Raw genomic sequence first — 18,909 nt, 5'->3', positions numbered from 1 at the left:
CAGAGATTGTCATCAAAAGATCTTTTCCACTATAAGTTCTGTAATAAAGGGGCAGGTTCTTTGGTCTCTATTCAGTGGTTGCCTTTGTTTTAACTACTTTCCTCCAACTTTAGGTTTAAATTATTCAGTTTCCACTCTGTAAACAACCATGGTCAATGTAATGTAACAGATGTAGTCACCATTATGCTGCTGATGGCATAACCATGAGAAGATTTGTATTTATTTTTTTACGAGGAGTCTGTGCTGAGTTATCTCACTGAGTAAATGATCTGATATTTTGCGCACAGCAAATATTCACACTATTTGTGCCTGTGAGACACTACAGCCAGGTTTATTAACTTGTTCTGAATCTCCCTTGACCTTTGAGACGCACGCATTATGAATAACATAATAAAACTACTTGCAGAGATACAGTCGGGGTGAAGTGTGTAATATAGCACTGAGGTCAAACAGAAAATGTTTCCAAAATTAAGAGGGCGAGTCGTTTTTCTGCTAGAAACGCTACAGCTGGAACAAGCATTGACTCTGAATGGTGAAAAAAATAATGAGTTTGAATTAATAAAGTGATTTAGTTTTATATCTTGGAAAGCCAATTTAAGTTTCCTGTTCTGGTTAATTTTTTTTTTTTGTATTTCCTGTAGTACTAGTTTCCTTAGTGTCAATTCAACCCCATCTGCACTGTCAGACATTTGTTACATTTTCAGAAGTTTAACTAGAGGGATTCATCCCAGTCTAATTTCTTTTGATCAGTTCTCTTTCCTCTCCTTCCACCGTTGTGCTCCTTCCAATAGCTGGAAGTCAGGAACCAACTTGTTTGAATATGCATAGGACTTCCTGTTGCTGTTATTTGTTCAGTTTGCCCAATTAGGGTTTGGCATGATGAAAGCAACCATCAAAGCCTCTGCTTTGAATGTGAAAAAGGGGATAATGTCATGTCTGCATTAAAAGGAAACTTGACATTTGCTCAGGTCTGTTTTTTTTTTCCTTTTTTTTAATGAGTGTATGAACTTGAGCTATAACAGTTTGAAATCATCATCATAATTAAACAACCATAAAAAAAACTGTCTATTGTCACTTTAAGGCTGTTTATGAGAGCAAACCTGTTAACGAATGTTGTGTATCGTTAACCATAGCTGTTTAAGCCAGATCATATTCAGAAACATAACAAGGTAATACGTTATGTTGCCACTTTAAGAAGAACAGGGCCTGTCCAATTACTCAAGTAAGCAGTTTTGATTTTTGACAAACATAAAAGTACCAATTTTTTATAACAATTTTATTTTGCAGGCATGCTTTTATTTTCTAATGGCACATTCATTCTATTCTTCACATTCCAACACACTGACGCAAATCACATAATGCTCAGCGTTTGCAACAAAACACATCTTGCCAGACATCTGAATGTGAAGTCTGGAGGGATATTGGCAAATAATTGTAACCACTAAATTGTATTGACCATATAATACCTAAATTTAATAAATTTTGATGCCTCATGAAAATATTAAATTTGTTTGGTTTAAATAACTTTGTCTTATCTATTAGTTATGTCCTGGTCCCCTTGGAAACAAAACAAAAATCTTTCCAGCCAGTTGAAATAGACACTATAAAAATACTGTCTGAATTATATGAACTATATAAAACCTACCTTTACTAAATCGGATGGTTCAGTAAAATCCAAAATTTGTTTGGTTTAAATAACTTGGTCTTATCTATTAGTAGTTGAATAATTTATTGTTTTTTTCTCATTTCACAAAGTTGCATATTTGAATACTTGTCAGATATTTAAATGAAGTTGTAATATAGAAAACAAATCACCTTCAAAGCAGTGTACTCTTGAAGTGTAGCGCCTACATTAACAAATCAATTTACATAATTTAAATGTTTCAATATTGACCAAAAGTAATCCTGAATGTAACTCTTGATGATCGCACGGCCAGACGAGACCCTCAAATCTGAAGGAAATCAAGCGTTTCCCCGAATATTCTCAGAATCAATCCATAAACGATGAATACATTTGTCACATACATTTCCATTAATTTCCCCCCATAATTGCCAAACCCCTCTCAAACGACTGAACTTCCAGGAGCGTTGCTGTTGTCGAGGTCTAATGGTGTTTACGAGATGTTGAGTTAAATGAAGTTGGTGCGCCGACTCAGCTGGAGGACATTAATTTTCCATTAAGGGAAGTTGTTGTGGTTACCTGCTGACGCCCACCCCCAGACACAAAGTGGGTGGGGTGGGGGGCTTCCCTGTCGGTACCTCACTGGGAGCCTCCCCCCGTTTTTAGGAAAACTCATTACAATTTCATGTTTTATTTCTCCAGAAGCAAATCTGCAACACCCGGCGTGGCGGTGTCGATGCAGAGAAACAGGATTAAGCTCCGTAGCGTGAGAGATGATTGTCGAAATGAAGTATTAGGCATCAAGAGATGCTCAAGGCAAGGTGCTGTTTCGCTCTAATGTCCCTGAAGATCTCTTTGCATTTAACTTGAGCTTTTGTAGCTCAGAGGAGTAAAGAGACTTTGAAGGTTCTGATTTTATTTTTGCCATCTGAAAATAACTTGGCAACGGAAGCTGGGAAAAGAAGAATTAAAAGAAATATTAAATTCTGAACTTTTGCATAGGTGAACGTGGAGCACTTGACTTGATGACCAGCTTCCTTCCTCCATCAAAAGGGCTGTTTATTTTCTTTCATAATCCCAGGAAAAGGGTTGGGGGGGGGAACTTTCTGTATCTTTAGTTCATGTAATGAGCTACAAAGTGGCAATCAGAAACATTCACTCAATAAAATTTGCTTGTGAAACAGGACGGATGGACATAGGGAATATTTGCTGCGTAGCTGTGGCAGTCCAACATGAGAGAGAATAGAAATGACCTTATGATATTAATGTGTATTACAAAATATCATTCCATACATTAAGCAGTATATTCCCATATATGGCATTTAGTATTTATATTTTCTAATATATTGCAAAATAAGTATAGACCATATTATATATCTATATAAATATGTATTGGAATTGCAACCAAAAAGGGCATATTTTTACATGCATCTTATATGCTATGACATACTATATATATACAGTTATGAAAATACTTACCAATGCATTAACAAAAATATATGGTGATATCTTGTAATATATTTTTCTAATACATTTTTGAATATAGTATTGTAAAAACAATGAATTATATTGATGACACATGTATTGTACAGGGAATTCTATATTCATGTAAATATACAAATGATTGGAACGTTCCATATATTGTGATATGAATATAATGTTTGTGCTTATATATCCCAAAATATGTTTAATTTTTATATTGATATCATGTACAATGATTGATATGGAAAAATGTATTGTTAATATAGCATTACCTTCCAAAAATAACTGCCTGAGTCATTTTTGGCCAAAAGACGATTTAGGAGAAAAAATAAGAAAAAAAAAACCTATTGGCTAAAATGACTTTCCTCCATTATTTTAGGAAATGTGGTAAATGTGTTTTAACGTATGTGGAAAATGATTTGTATAATTTTCAATATTTCAAATACTTGACCTTTCATTTGCTAATTTGGCAAAAATACTAACATATAAGTAACATCGAGTCCATTACTCGACTTCCCAGGTTGATCAAATACTGCATTCTTTTTAAATTCTGGTAGCCTATCTGAGCAGTTTTCTTCCTGTGTTGTGGTTGGTTGGCATAAGGGAACTACGGCAGTTTTTCCCTGACACCTTAAACGCAAAATTAATTTTAAGTTTTTCCATCCTGACATATGGACATCCGATTTATTTATGAGATGTTTAGTGAAGAAGAAAATGAAGCTGTACGATCTCTACACCCCCCACCGTCTCCAAGAATTTATTCCTCAGAGTGTTTTCTGTTACGTACTAGCAGCTATGATTAATAATAAAGTGTGAATCAATGGGGATCAATTAGTTCTGGATTTAATTAGTTGATTTGAGGAAGTGTAGTGTGAGATTTTCTTTAGTCACCCTCTCTGATCTTTATCCAGTGAGGCAATTAACTTGAGATTTAAGTTTTTACAATATGGTTAAAACTATCCAATCATTGTCTATGTCCAAGTATTCATGGAAGTTCAAGAAGGGGAAGGTACCTACTTCCAGCGGCCATTGGGTGGTAGACCCTGGACATGTCGTCAGTCCATGACAGAGCAACACAGACAAACATGACCAAAAACAAACGCACTCACTGCAAAGGGCAACTTCAGGATGCATTCACACCAGTCCCGTTTAGTCCGCTTACTTCAACTCCAGTCCGTTTGCCCAGAAAATCTGGTTCGTTTGGGGACGTGTGAATGCTCAATCGTACTCTGATGCAGACCAAGAAAATGAACTCTGGTCCACAAACCTAGGTTCAAATGTGTATGTCGATGTCAAATAGACTGGAGAACGCTCCCAAAACAGGAAGTGGACTGCACCCAGGGCACACTGGGTAAATTCAACCAAACCAAATGCATGAGTCTAACTCTTGCTGGAGTTAGACTCATTTTGTATAAGACAAAAGAGAAATCCTCCAACTGCTAATATCTGACCCTACTCCATTTTGACTTACATTTTGTGAAGGAAGTGTTGCTCAGTGTTTTCTTCAGTTGTTCTTGGTGCAGCGCCAGGACAGGCGAGGAGGGGAACAGGTTTCTCATTGGGTTTGGTTTGTTTGACACAAACTTTGCAAATCTGGTCCCAAATAGAACAGAGTTTACTGGCCTATCAGATATGAAAACATCCTTAGACTCCCCATCTAACCTAGCAGGCATATTTTTGGACTTTGGAAGGATCCAGATTCCCCAGAGAGAACCCACATTCAATCTCCATTTTCCCCAGACCAAGATTGCGGTGAAGATGAAGCCGATGCTTTAAAAATACAAACTACTAGTAGAAATAAAATGTTCATCAACCTCTACCAAAGTCTGCCACGATAACACATTGTGCTTAATGATAAACTGTCCCAGTAGTTGTTTTGTTAAGACCCATTTTCAATAAGTAATAATAACAACAATCCAAGTTTGCCCTTTCAAAAATCAATAAACTTTTATTTTATAAAGAACACAACACTGGAACTGGGAGATATTTAAGATTCTTAAATAAAACACAACAACCAAAAACAATAAATGAAACAAATATAAACGTACACACACAAACATCCAAAACCATAAATAAAATGGACTATTTTTTGAAAATTGCCCTTCAAAATATATTAATCGCAAGGCAAGATTATCAAGCTCATGTAAATGTATGTGATTAATTGATTAATTGCTTATTGTGACAGGCTTAGCCAACTGCTATTATAAACCCAATAACAGGCTGTTATAGGAATGTTACAGGACCTGTAGGAATATTTTGAGATGAATGATTGCCATCTCTTATCCCAGTTAGCAGCAACACACTCATAGAGTAGCAGCATCACTTCAGCTTGATTGCAGAGCCCACTTCAAACATTGATTTAAAGGTTTCACCTTTATTCTAAGATTGACACACCCCTGTAAAAATGCTATCCTGTGGTAACATTTTGAAACTGAAAAGTTTTTCTACCTCGTTTGTTGTTTCATAATTCCTATAAAACGTTAGTACTGCCAAGATCCTGATAACACTAGAACCACCAGAGGGCGATATTTAGATTTTGTGTTTCAGGTGCCATAACCATGAAAAACATGACTCCTCTGCTCTGCAGAATATGCAGTAGTTAAACTCAAAGCTGAAGTTTGCAGCCTGCAGCAATTAGCTCAGACACTTATAACTATATTAGTGCCTACTTTATTCTTCTCTCATATCAGTTTCAGGTGATTGTAACTAACCTCGTCAGACCTGTAAACTCGTTTACAATTTAATTTATTTTATCTGGTAAACCACAGCAACAGTGTTTCATTTTCTGCTTTAAGATTCACTTTGTCATTCAGCACTACCTCAATAGGTAGAACTTATGATTCTCATAAGTTATGTGCTACATCCTGGTTACCGTAGCAATAGTCAAATGGTATTAAACAGCTGTCTGTGAGAATTTTTTTATATTGCTTTTGCCATGTCTAAATAACACCCACTGGCTAAGAATGCAGATGTTTTTGTACTTTCAAGAAACCTCCTGGCAGCATTTCTGACTATTTCCATCTTTTTCGCATTTCTGACAATATACTGAGTTTATAAGCCAGAGCTAATGAGATTTTCCGGATGCAGTTTTCTGCATTCATAAACCGGATGTAGAGCACACCACTATGATCTCCATTTGGTGGCAAAACACTTCTGTTATAATCCTTTGTATGTTACTTATATGCGGTGGTGGGGAAAGTACTCAAAAAATGTACTTAAGTAAAAGTCAAAGTACCACATTAACATTTTACTTAAGTAAAAGTAAAAAAGTACTGGCTTTTAAAAATACTTAAGTATTAAAAGTAAAAGTATCGTATTTAATTTTAATACATCAGAAATGTGCCATTTTAATGAACAATGCCACAGATAAAACATGTTTTTATTGTGTTTACTCTGTAACATAGTTTAGACTTAGATATGTGATTCTATGCATCATAATTTCAGGGATGGAAACATCTCGTCTCCTGTCCTAACATAACTTTGCCACTAGTGGCTTATATTTTTAAAGWWWTSMAAGAAATCCAACTGGCAGAGGAGGACATGGAACCAAGGAGCCACGTAGCAGAGTTGTAGTCTAGACCACCGAACCCAAGACCAAATAAATGACAATAACATTAAGTGCACCTATCAAAATTGCTTCTCAAATTGATCTGAAAGATTCACTTTCCCATAAAAACACCTAGATATTAAATACTTAGAGCTGAAATAAATTTAACCAGTGACAATTCAAACTCTTCTTCATTCTGTTTTGCTTTCATCTCTGTGCCACAATACACAGAGGTCTAGAGGTCTCCTGCCATTCCTAAAAAAATAACACCCTGGGCGGTTGCCCATAATGCCAATGTCAGAAATAATTGTCTGCACCATTAAACATAGCAATTAACAGCGCTCAACTATGAACACTGTCCAAGGCCCAATAAGCAAGAAATAACCAAGCAGGAGGAGCACCGTGACTGTTCTCATCCTCCCTCCTGCTGCAACGTCTGCCACCATGACAGGAGACAAAAACTAAGAGCAATGAGCATGCTCTGTGTTGCTACGTTCCTGTTTTATTTATTCGCCAATTAAATATAAAGATATTTTAATGAAATAAAATGGCTACTGCAGTGTACGCAGAGCATTACAAGAACAAATAACGGCTCTCAGTGAGGCTTCAGCACTATAGGACTTGGTCAAGATCCGTCCAGAAGAATCGGATCATCCATGAATGTCATATTACTATATTGCACTTTGGTCACAGCGTTGTCCCATATATGCAACACCTCAGTCAACACCTCCACACAGTAATTCAGTGCATGAGTGACAACTTTTTTCATCACAGATGCAACATGTGTCTCAGTCAATACAGCTAGCTTTGCTAGCATCACGTCCACGGAGCTTACCTTTCTTTAAGCTTTCCTTCCAAGTGACGTTAAAAATTGGACGAAGTCCCCACCGTCTGTGAAAGCGAAGCGCTGCTGATTTTACATGTCGCCATATCTTATGATTTATGCAGCGTTATTATATTACTGACACTCAGAGGAAACCACTGCGCATGTCTTGGAGCTCCGCATGCGAGTAAAGGGGGAGGCGATGGGTGACAACAGACACTAAGTCACGTTATTGCTTGGATTTTACAGCGCCACCTTAAGTCCCTGAACTTCACATTTTAACGGAAAAAAACAGCAGCGCGACTTGGATGTAACGAGTAACGCGACACTTTTGTAGAAATGTAGTGAAGTAGAACGTACAGATACTTACTGTAAAATGTAGTGGAGTAAAAGTAGAAAGTACCCATTATTAAATCTACTTAAGTAAAGTACAGATACACAAAAATTGTACTTAAGTACAGTAACGAAGTACTTGTACTTCGTTACTTCCCACCACTGCTTATATGTATGATGCAGCATTTGTGGTATATGTGCACAACCTTTGCAGTATTCAGCCTGTAATGGGATTGATGCTAATTTGCGACACTCGTCATAAAGGGGTCAAGCTTTTATTTTTCTTCTTGTCAAAAACACAGTAATATGGAAGAACATGCATGATTCTGAAAGTTGACTTCAGAAAAGGGGACAGGATCACTTATTAAAGCATAAAAAAATACATTTGACATTTAAATAGTTTTGGTATTTTGAGATTTTCAAGACTGAATTATATATACAGAGAGAGTATGCTCAAAGATGCAGATGTCTAATATGTTTAGCCTTACTGTCTTCTGCTCCAACCTTCCTGTTAAAACATCCAGCGATGTTAGGAATACCCACCAATCAATTGGATCACCAATCAGAGCCTGTCAGATTCCAGCCACCAGCCATTTTCTTGGATCATTTGTAGTTTGAAGTGTCAATGTTGAAGTACCAGTTATCAGAGATTGTGGTTCCAGTCAAGTCTCAGTGGTGGTGTGTTACTCTGAGTGATTGTAACTTTGAATAGTGACTCGCAACATCTGACAGACCTGGACACAGTTTAATGCATCACGACTGACAGATGACCCCTGCTGCTGCTTTGTAAAACGGAACAAGACCATAAAGACTTTATGCTTCAGTTGCTTAGTGCTTCACCAGGAGTCAGATACCCTGTGGTAGTTCTGTGGAAACACTACACTGAATGAATAGACTCAGACTCAAAAGTAAAGCAGCAGATCTCGCACGTACTAAGATAAGTGAAATCCTGTTTTCTCCCTCTTTTAAGAATCAGAGGAAGACCAATCCGAGAACACTGTCGAGGGGTTTATTCAGTCCTGATAAGAAGAAACAAAGAATAGTTGCTGCAATTTGAACAGTAAATACACACTTTGCTTCTATTCCTAACATACCAGGTGTCTGAATTCTATCAGACACCTGTTTGAATTCTATCCATCCTGTTGGCGCTCTACCCTTTTTTTTTTTTTTTTTTCAAAACTTCAAATAAAATGTTTAAACTCATGCACCTGTAACACCAGACAGGCAAGTTTCTGGTGTGAATAAGACATTGAATTACCTGTCTATCAATGAAAACCTTTGTTCGTTTGGACAGGTTCAGTTCAAGCAGCGGAAAGAAATAACGGGAAAACAGACGCACCTCGAACTCGCCTCTTTTATCACATCAAAAATAATGTTGTTTGCTCTCCATTTGCAATGACATCTGTGTCAACCAAGAAACTTCAGCAAAAATGTACAACCTTAATTTTTATTTATTTAATTATAACGGCACTAATGTTCGGTTTGATGGTATTTACGTTTGAGATTTGTTCATTTTCCCGTTTAGTTCGAACCGTTGTGCTGCAGCATTTTGCATGACTCACTGCTCCCCTTTCTAATTGTTTTCTTAAAAATACTATTACATGTATTTTTTTATTAGTTCTGTTTCGGGGCTAAGTAATATGTAACAATCTGCAATGCAGTTAAAATATGAAGGTGTTCTTGTAATTCTATTTTGCCTAAGTTGATTAAAATATTCATTGCTACTCTTAAATTTTTTATGTAGAAACACCAGATCTGCTTGTGGGGGAGAAAAAAAAGTTGGTCTGGAGAATTTATTAATAAAAAATATTCCTCTTGATTCATTAATGTTCCTCCTGGTATTACAAGTGGTGAGTATTTTCGCTGGTAATGAAATCTTTGTAGAAATTAAAGGTTTTGCGCATTGCAGTTTGGTTAAGATTCACTGTGGCCATAAAGTTGTGAAAAATCTAATAATTTAAGTTCCAATTGACATCAAATTGATGTGAAAACAACGGGATATGCAAAAAAAAAAAAAAAAATCCACAACTTCACCCAAAGTCCTCACTTTATGAAAAGGGTTGATATTTGTTCACTTTTTGAAGCGCTGAAAGACGTGGAATTTATGTGGCAGCTCCTCGTCACCTGCTTCTCTTCCTCGTACAATTGGCACTCAGACTGAATTATTAAAGCCTGCTGAAACCTGCTGCAGTTTTAATATTTAGTTTTGGAAAGGTCATACATTATAGATCAGTCCGATGAAATGATAAATGTTCACATTGAATGAGATCAACCTTAAAGCTCTTGCACTGTTGTTTTTAAGCACTCGGTAGCAGAGCCTGTACCTCTTTGCTAACAGAGATAAAACGGCAATCACAGGGTTAACATTGATCCAGGCCTGATGGAAGCATTAAGCCTTGATTTGCCTCATGTTTGTACAGTAGATGCATCCTACATGCTGATTTACCATTATAACGAATGTGTGGTGGTATGTTTTTCTATGGCATCTTTTTCAATTTTTATGAATTTACATTTAGGTTATTTTTGATTGATAAATGGAAAGTCATTTATCTGCCATCATCAGTGGCCATGCTAACTAGCCTTAGCATTTGTGGCAGGTTATTTTGTGGCAAACCAGCTGTAGATTAACAGATTGCTAGCGAGAGGAGTTAGCACAAGAGTGACAGATGCCTCTAAGACCTTCTTCCTGTCTCTGATTGGTTGTTTTTGACTGGTTTGCTTCTGCAGTTTATACTAGAAGCACTGGGATAAGGCTTGTTTTTTTTTCACAGATTATCTGTCTTATATTGTAACAATATAATGAAAATGTTAACAAATATGTAAAAAAAAAATTCTAAAAAATACAATTATATATATATATTTTTTTTTTACAAAGTGCTTTAACAAAGTGCACGATGTGAAACAAGGGCAGAGTTGCTTTGTTGGGCTTGGAACCCACTCACAACTGCTTGCAGTTCTAGTTTATTGTATTACTGCTGTTTCAGTTTGTACCTTTTGAACATCCTTGTTCCCTTCTTCAAAAGTAGATTTGAACAGCTGTTCTCAAACACACTTTGCATTCAGCAAAACAAAACCTGTCTCTACCTCGATATGTTTTCAAGGAGGACATAAACTAGGAAATAACCAGATGTCGATATAAGTCTTTGGAAATCATAGTATTTAATATGCCATGTGGATCCCACAGGAGGGAGGGGAGCTTCAAGGTGAACGTATTCTTGTGGCTCGTTCTGTGTGTTCAACCAAGAAACGAGGGATGCGGCGTTAGATGAGAACCCAAGTTGAAAAGGAATAGAAGACGATAATGATGATGACGGCCATTTTTCTTTGTCCCCCTCGAGTGGCGAGTCGCTTCTGCTGTGACCCAACACATCTGCTCGTGTGTGTGAATGTGTCTGGGATGATGGAGCTTAAGGTTTATAAAAAAAATGTTTAAAAAATTGCGACTAAAGCTGTGACGGATCTTTCAGAAATGCGTGCCGCTATAGCATAACCGTTATCTGCTAAACATACATGCTATGCTAATTGGACGCTATTAGAGGTCTGTTTTTAAGCATCCAATGGTTCAAGAAGAGCGGTTAGAAAAATTAAAGAGCATTATGTACTGGCAGATGAGAAAGGAGGAAACAATAGGTGCCAACGTAGAGTTGCATATGGAGGCCAAGAAAGTTAAGGTGAGCAATAAAGGTAGTAAACGGAAGGAAATGGGAGGAAAAACAGCACATAACAGAACCATGTTCTCTTCTAATGACAAAATTATGACTGGCCTCCATCTGCCACTCGATCATAACCAGGCAGTCACACTCTCCAGACAGCACCCGTTCCATTAGACACTCCCATCTGTGCTCGCCACACGATTAACAATGTAATCAATGCTCAGATGTCAAGGAGGTGCGAGAACGGTGGCTCGCATTTCATCACGCTCCCAGGCTGCAAGGAAGCAGCGCTGCTTTTCTTGTTGCCGTGGCAGTTTGATTTCCCCTCCGATGTCGATGAAGCCTTGAAGAGCATTTCCTTGTGATCGGATTTAAATGTGTTACAAAGATAATTGGTGTAAATGCTCAATCATGTTGCCTTATCTGTTGTCGAGCCGGTGCCATGGAGTGTAGTGTAAGGAAGGACGTTGGTGTGAATGTGGCTTTGGAATTGGTTGTGCTTGTACACAGATCAGGCATTACATTATGACCACATGCCTAAGAGCATGTTGGTTTTCTTACACTAAGATATTGGCTGGTGTTTTAAGTCGGGGTGGGTAATTTTATTTTTGTCAACATTGGTTGAACAAGAGTCATTACAGTTGAACATTGTGACGTATCATCCAAACTTATAACTCAAACTCTGGGTGTCCCATAATTTGGTTTGTCCAAAGGAAACAACAGGAACACAAAGTATGTACTATAATATTTATTTTTTTCAATTTCCTTTAAAGCAACAAATATTATTGTTTTATTCTTAAATGCTTGGTTTGGCAATTGAAGTCTCACATTTTTGTACTCCATTCAAACATAATTCAAATTAAGTTACAATTGTTGTGTTTTTCAATACAACAATTGCCAGATTTTTGAAGGTGGCAGCTTCAAATATCAGTTACCGCATTGATTCTGTTTTTCTTTATATATTTTTTTTATTATCCAAAAATAAGTTTAAAGTTGTCTTAACCATTTAAATTTTACTCAAAACAGCTTCATCAGGTTGGAAACATTTTGAAACAATTTCAAAACAAGAGAATGAGAATAATAATAATAATAATAATAATAATAATAATAATAATAATTTTTAAAAAAGTGACATTGAAATAAAACTGTGTTCTAAAAGTTGATTTGCAGTCAGTGACCTAAATAAAGATTGACACATGTTTGTTTGGCTTAGGGACTTTTTATTTTATTTTTTTTGCGATGATTATGCATCAGTCATAACATTATGACCACAACCTTAGCACCCTAAAAGTATCTATCTGACATCAAGCTTGCTGTCTGATTGGTGGGACCAGGCCACCTCCTTCTGTTGCTCCATGGTCCATTTCTGATGTTTGGCTTTGAGATCCAAGTTCAGGTCCTAGTGAACCAGCCTTTGCTCTCCATGTACACCACTGAGACTCTGCTGCTCCTGGACCTGGCTGATGGGCAGCCTGATCAGTCGCCATTTCTCCTCTGGGGTGATTTTGATAGATAATCTCCGCTGCTGCCTCTGAACGCCCCACCGGAGCTGAAGATGTAGGGCTGCTCCGCTCACCCAAACCCTTCATCTCGCCCGTCATTTCTGCTTCCCTTATCGCCTAGGGTATTGTTTGAAGGAGAGACTGTGGTGTGTTTTGGAAGTGTGATCCCGGATTGGTGCATACCTTTTTAATTGCTTTCTACCTACACCTTTTTTTTTCTTTTTTCTTTGTTTTAACACCTCCTGATAAAAAGGCTTCTTATTGTTTCTTATCTCATGTTTTCTTTTTCATTCACCTGCGTGTGAAATTAAAGCTGGAAGTTTAGTTGTGAATAGCAGCCATTTAACAACCTGCAGCTGCAGCACTTTTTTTTCTCTACTGTCTTTCTCTCTCTGTGGTTTTTCCTCTTCTTCTCATCCTTTTTTTTTATGTATTGATTTTTTTTTTCTTTTTCTTCTGATCAGCTGCTTCAGCCACGTGAGGCTGGAATGAGAGGACATGTAGACGGTGGTGTGTTTGAGTGATTTGGTATGCAGCGACGGCAGCATTCTGTTTCATTGCAGGAGCCTCAGCCTTATCTCCTTAATGGAATATGAGCAGAGGGAACAAAACCAGAAAGTGGCACAGTGAGAATGATTGGTCTTTATGCAAAGGGGGCCGGCAGGAAACCGACCTCCACCGGATAAATAAAGCTCTCTGCCTGTACATTTCCTCTCACCCTGGATCACAGGATGCATTATATGGAGAACAGAAAGAACATCTTGTAGTCATTTAAGTCTTTAGTCTTAAATGACTAAAAAGTCATCTAGCAGTTGTATAATGTCCTGGTTTTTAGAGCAGAGTTACAACATAGATGTGTCGTTAGTCTTTCAACAGGCCTTTCCGTCGTCGTTGGCCCCTGGAAAGACTAAAAATAAGGCAGTATTGAGTAAAAACCTGAAGTCCCTTTTGGATCACCGTTAGCTGAGTTGTTGTCTCTGCGTGGCTCCTGTTTGAGCCGCTCCTGTTCAAAACGCTGCCGTTTGACGCTGAATTGTTGCTGACATTCGATTGTTTGCTCAGGCCGCCAGAAGCTTTGTGTTTGAGCTGCTATCGATCACTGAAAGACAGGCCGGCTCGAAAAAGATTTGACCTTTACAGTCTCCTTGTTTGTGACCTGTAATGCCGTTTTATATCCTGCTGTTGCCCGAGGATAAATCCAATTTCTTTTTAGTTGGGAATGTTCTACGCTTTAGGCCACAGGGTTTAATTTTTTTTTTGCTCCTCAGTGTTTTCTTGAAGGACTTTCTTCTCAAAAAACATGCTGCTGTACGAGTTCATGAATACAGCTCCATAGATAGAAATGGGGGTGAGGGAAAGACAGACTTATAGATGAAAGAAACAGAAGCAGGCAAGCAGGGACAGATGGACAGAAAGAGACGGACAGATACGGGAGACGGACAGAAACAGACATTTAGACAGAATCAGATGGACGGAAATAGACAAACATATAGACAGATATTGGAAATAAATGGATAGCAAGAAACAGAGACGGATATGGAGACACAGACGAATAGACTGATATGAGAGATAAACAGAGACGGATACAGAGAAACAGAGGGACAGATATGAAGATAGATGTAAAGACAAACAAACAAGCAGATCGAAATACAGAGAAACAGACAGATGGACAGAGATGGATAGAGACTGAGACAGACAGACAAAAACAGAGACAGATGCAGATCAACAGAGACAGAGATGGTGAAAGAGATGGAGACAAAGATAAAAGTATAGAAACAAAGATAGAGACATAGAGAGACAGACGGAGATAAAAAAACAATATAGAAGCAAAGATAGAGACAGACAGAGACCAAGATAGAGACTGAAAAAGACAGACAGGAACAGATACAGTAGATGTGTGAGACAGACAGATGGCCATAAACAGACATGACACACATCACTTTTTTATTTAATGTTTCTATTTCCTTAGAAGCTTGGCTGAATTTGACAGAAACGTAGACACTGACATACTTTATACTAGAAGCTGAAGTGAAACGGTGTGGCAGCAAAGCGTTTATAAGCCGGCGTGTTTCTTCTGTCTATATTCAGTTACAGATCCGTGTTTATACCATGTTTTCTCTGTGGTTTGGGCTTATGTCCCTCCTTCCATATATTTATCTAGTTATGACCATAAGCAAAGGATCATTAGATTTCTGTGTTTTCAATAAATATAGCTGCATGTTTTACTCAGTTTGTGTAAAGTAGCCGTCCACCAGTATGAGGTTTCTATGCCGACGTTGTGATGCTGCGGCTGTGCCGACGCTGTGTGATCTGTTTCGTGTTGTTTCAAGTTCTTAGCGTGTCTTCCAAAAGTGATTCATTTCCCTTCAAACGTTTTCACGCGTCACGGTTTGAGCACACGCTTCAGTGTGTTTCTACAGGGTTTTTGTGGGATAGACCAACAGAAGGCGGTGCATAATGGTAGAGCAGAAAGAAATCGATGCATGATTTCCTGGATTTTTACCATGTCAAAATCTAAAAAGTATGTTTTGAAATTGCATTCAGCCTCTGAGTCGATGCTTTGTATAGTCGTCTTCCACTCAGATCACAGTTGTGGATGTTTTGATGTCTGCTCCCGGTTTTAACATCCCCCCCCCCAAAAAAATGAATTTTTTGGCCACTTTTCCCAAAAAGTAGACGAAGCTGGATGGAAATTGTCTTTGAAAGGACATTTTTATTTCATGCTGCAGTTTTTCCAATTGGATTTAGGTCTGTACAACCTTTTCTGTCTATTATTATGTACAACTTTGTGTTGGTCAGTCACACACTGCAAAATCACAATATTTTGCCAAGTATTTTTCTCTAGTTTCTTGCAGAAATATCAATCTATCAGTCATGTTTTTTTATATAGCACATTTTAGTAACAAGGCAGTTAAAAAAAAGAAAATCAACAGTTGAAATTTAAAATTTTCCAAGTGCTGCCGTATTACACTTGAATTAAGACAAAATTAGCTTAAAGTAACTTGTCATTAAGCTTGTTTTAAGTCAATAATTCCTTAATATTGGTGAAAAGGTTCTACTTGCACTGGCAGATTATATAATTTATAATTTGGGAAAAAAATGTCTCGTTATAAGTGAAATAATCTGTCAGGTGGAACTTAAACTTTTTCATCAAATTTTAAGAAATATCGACTCATTTCTTCCTGAAAAGTTACTTCAAAGTTAGTTATGTCTTAATTCAAGTGCACCAAGATATTTGCACTTGAAACCAGACCAAAGATACTTGGTAAGACTTTGCGTTTTTGTGGCACTTTCATCAAAATGGCACCGGCTTGAAGGCTGGCAGCTGAAACATGACTGAGGTGGAAAAGTTTGACGGGTGTGGCAGCCTCTGAAAGGCCGTCGTGTCTTCTCTGTGAATCGGCTCAGGTTCCTGCTTTGTGGTTTGAGTAGCGTTGGAGGTAACCAATCAGATCCAAGCCTGTTTTTCTGCCAAACAGTTCTCTGTGTGTTCCATAAGTATTCAAGTGGAAAAAAAAAAGCATTTGTGTGAGCAATAGCCTTCGGCGGTTGCGCCAAATGAAAATGCTTTTTTTTTTTTTTTTTGTTTTCCAGAACCCCTCACACCTCACTCAAGAAGTGTTTGCTTGTTTTCTGTTGTTATTCGCTCTCTATCTCTCTATCTTTCACTCTTTCTTGTTTTTGTTTTGTTCTTGTTTTAGTTTTTTTTTTTGTACTTTTTTCTTTTTACTTTTAAACTCTGACATCCAAGTCTGCCCCAGGATGTCTGTCACAAACTGCAGTCCAACGTTGTGACAATGCTTTTTTTCCTTCCCGTGCCTTTTATGACCTTCTTTTTCTTCCTTTGTGTTCCTTTTTTCTGTTTTTTCCCCTTCAAGGTCTGGCGCACCTGACGTTAAACGACCAAGGTATGGGTTTATTCGTTTTTTTTTTCCTTTTTTTGTTCGTTTTCTTTTTGCCTTTTTTTTTTTAGAGGAATTGACTCAGCCTCTACGCTCCCAAAGCTACTGTTCTCCCTCACAAATTCCTCCTCTGCTTTCCACCTTCCCTCTGTGGCGTATCCTTCCATTTTTCTCCTAAATCCCCTGCTCTGTTTAATCCTTTTCATCTTCTTCTCGTCCATGTCCTCTAACTTTCCCTCGTTTTTCTGCCCCCCTCTCCCTCCCTCTTTGATTGTGCCTCCTTCCTCTCCCTTGCTGCCATTATCTTTGTGTTTTTTTTCTGTGACCTCCGCCAATGTGTGTCCCACCCCTTGTCCTGTCCTATGGCTCACGTCCTGGACTTCAACACTGACCACCTTTGACCCCGCCGGCCTGACCTCGGGGGCTGAAGGTAACACTTTTCTGCTCTCCCTTTCTGCTTGGGCTTAATCAAAAACAACAAAAAAACCCTAACCTGACAAAACTTCTGATTCTATTGGAAATGTGTTTGTTGGTCAATGTTTTAACAGCGAAATGCCTTCCAGCTTCCATTCACTAACACTTCAAGGTGAAAGTGTTGTCGAATGTGCAGAGTTTCTCATCACCACTCTGCTGACATTCCCATTGTTTGGCAATGATTTTGTATAATTTCTTCGATGGGCAAACTGTGACCAAGATGAACTGGGATCAGGTTTTATACGTTGGTTTTCATGGGAAATGTTTTGACATGAACACAGATTTCTACTGATGTTTTTCTATGTGTGACACAACAGCTGTTTAATGTCTGCTACACATCCTCTTTTGTCACAGATTTCCCCTTTTTTTTTACAGGTTGACAGAATTGGTTTTAAGTGACTCTTTGAGCTTTTTTTTTTTTCTTCTGATGTCTTTTCATTTCCTGCCCTTTTTCAGCCTCTGGCCTCTCGCCGAGCCCGGCTTATTGAATGTGGTGTTAAAGCAAAGTTCACGAGAGGAAAGTGAACATGTGCAATGAATGTTTTGACCTTTACTGGAATAGAAAGAGGTGCCTCTCCTCTCATTATGAACCATGTCACAGCTGCTCTATTTTTTTTTATGTAATTGTCTCTTTTTTATTCATTATTATTTCAGCTTCCTGTCCCAATCAAAGCTTTTATACATTTGCTTTTCCTTCAAGTGGTTTACAAAGAGGCAGTCTGAAACTTTACCCAACACATCTTGATCCTCCTCTAATCCAGGTGTGTCCAAAGTGTGGCCTGGGGGCCATTTGTGGCCCTTGGGCTGATTTTGTTGAGCCCCCAACTGCAATTCAGCAGTGATACAGATCTGTCCCATGTAACACAGGAGGCTGATGCATTTTAATCAGGGTAAAATTATTAATGACGTCATTTTCTTACAATGGAAAATGTTAAGTTCGGCACAAAGTATTCATCTTTTTAAAATTTCTATAATACAGAGTCACGTTTATTCACAGACATTACTGTAAAGCAGGCCTTGCTGCACCCGAATCAGTTTTTTTTAAATTTATTAAACCCGGTTAGTTACAGCAGCCATTTTGAAAGAGAGTGACCAAAGTCCTGTTCCTATGACTGAAAATAAATGTATTCAATCGAGCCCAAAATAAATTGAAAACTAGAAGACTTTCTTTTAATACAGTAAACATGCAAAATCTTTAAGTTTTGGATTTACAATGAAGCTTCTCTTACAAAAAACCCACCACCCTCCCCCCCAAAAAACCATTGGTGGAAAGGAAGGATTGGTCAAAATTTGGTCAATTAGCAATTTTGGTCAATGAGACAAAGTTTGTAAACCGTTGCTCTAAAGTCTGGTTCACATGACAAGATTCTAAAATTGTCGGCTGATTTTCAAAACCTGAGACCATAGACGAGATGGTTTCAAAAAGAATAACAAATCTTAGCTATAACGGGTTTAGCCATACAGTGTGAGGCATCGAGCAAAACATCGCAACAGATTTCATTCACCAACATTCAGATGTAAGATGGGAAAACTCTCCAAACCTCTCGAGACCAAGTGTTACGGCCCCCCCCC

The 18,909-nt window shown here is 37.9% G+C and overlaps 1 protein-coding gene across 1 annotated transcript in view; it reads left to right on the top strand.

Annotated features, from left to right (window-relative positions):
* nrxn2b (neurexin 2b) overlaps positions 1 to 18,909 on the top strand; it is a 435,854-nt gene that overhangs the window by 155,577 nt on the left and 261,368 nt on the right. Inside the window, exon 5 of the mRNA XM_017310305.1 lies at positions 16,840 to 16,869. Coding sequence (XP_017165794.1) covers positions 16,840 to 16,869 — 30 coding nt within the window. The remainder of the gene's footprint in view (positions 1 to 16,839; positions 16,870 to 18,909) is intronic.

Source organism: Poecilia reticulata, linkage group LG18 (genome assembly GCF_000633615.1).
Source record: "Poecilia reticulata strain Guanapo linkage group LG18, Guppy_female_1.0+MT, whole genome shotgun sequence".
NCBI lineage: Eukaryota > Metazoa > Chordata > Actinopteri > Cyprinodontiformes > Poeciliidae > Poecilia > Poecilia reticulata.
This window is presented reverse-complemented; position numbering and strand designations above follow the sequence as displayed.